Here is a 1,161-nt window from a genome sequence, read left to right as displayed (position 1 = left end):
AGTTACTTTCTGAAGTAACTAGTTAGTTACTTTGATAATTTGTAACTGAGTATTTGTAACTGTAACTAATTTCTTTTTAGAATTAACAAGCCCAACACTTGACAAAAAATATTGACATCGGTTAGAGCGCATTTAACTTTGTGGACACAACCCTCATAAAATGGATGGAAAAAAAAACATGAAAGTAAAAAACAGCTGAAATCTAAACCCATCTTTTATAGTTATGATTTTCTGCATTCCTCATGGATGTGTAAAAGTGGATCAAATAACTTAAGAAACTGGTTCAAATGAGGGACATCAGTCTGAATAACCATCAGAATGCATGAATGTAGTCTTGGTATCTAACCTTGAAATCCATAAAGTTGTAGATTTCATACGCCATACAGTAAGTGCAGCATTATTTCAAGATAAAAAAGCAGGAAATGGCTAAGGGCAGAGTAAATTAAGGGTGGAGGCAAAGACAAATTTAGCATAGCATACAGTTCTCGGTGATGACAACCTCGCACATCTCCTTCAGTCTGGTGATGAGCAGCTGATCGGCCACAACCAATACGTTGCAGACAAACTCTACATTCAAAGACTCTGTTGAGAAAAGAAAGACAACAATCAGTGCCTATTTAATGTTAATTCACCAAAACCACATTACGTGTTTTCAATTTGATCGGTCAGTCAACATCAAATTTGAGAAGCTACCTTTGATGGTGGGACACTCGTCTGTGTAAATGTACTCGAGGATGGCCTGTAGAACCTCTGAGCTGGTTGGCATCTCCAGTGCAGTGCAGGATGTGGCCTGAGGGGGCACAAGACAACATCATTATCAGTACCAGTATGGTTATGTTCACTGTATATACTGGTTCATAAATAAGGCATTGTAAAATAAAAACATGGCATACCTCGATCCAGGGGTTTCCAAGCATACTATTGAAGTATTCTGCAGAAAAGATGGAGACAAAAGTAAAAAACATTTGGACTCACTTTCTGTAACTCCGAAACATCAAACAGCAAAACCCATTAAAACTTATTTTAATAGACAGAAGGCTATTATTCAGAAAGGACCAATAGCTGTTGTTTTTTTTACTAGGCATTTTAACCCTTGTGCTGTCCTCCCGGGTCAAAAACGGTTTTTCAGACATTTGAGTTTTCACTAACACCACCTTACTA

At 37.4% G+C, this 1,161-nt stretch overlaps 1 protein-coding gene across 1 annotated transcript in view; it reads right to left on the bottom strand.

The window, feature by feature from the left end:
* Positions 1 to 1,161, bottom strand: part of ibtk (inhibitor of Bruton agammaglobulinemia tyrosine kinase) — a 27,118-nt gene that overhangs the window by 12,082 nt on the left and 13,875 nt on the right. Inside the window, exons 16-18 of the mRNA XM_032517874.1 lie at positions 894 to 931; positions 694 to 790; positions 481 to 582 (exon numbers count right to left, since the gene is read on the bottom strand). Of these exons, the coding sequence (XP_032373765.1) occupies positions 481 to 582; positions 694 to 790; positions 894 to 931 (237 nt within the window). The remainder of the gene's footprint in view (positions 1 to 480; positions 583 to 693; positions 791 to 893; positions 932 to 1,161) is intronic.

The sequence above is a fragment of the Etheostoma spectabile genome, chromosome 6 (assembly GCF_008692095.1).
Source record: "Etheostoma spectabile isolate EspeVRDwgs_2016 chromosome 6, UIUC_Espe_1.0, whole genome shotgun sequence".
Classification (NCBI taxonomy): Eukaryota; Metazoa; Chordata; class Actinopteri; order Perciformes; family Percidae; genus Etheostoma; species Etheostoma spectabile.
This window is presented reverse-complemented; position numbering and strand designations above follow the sequence as displayed.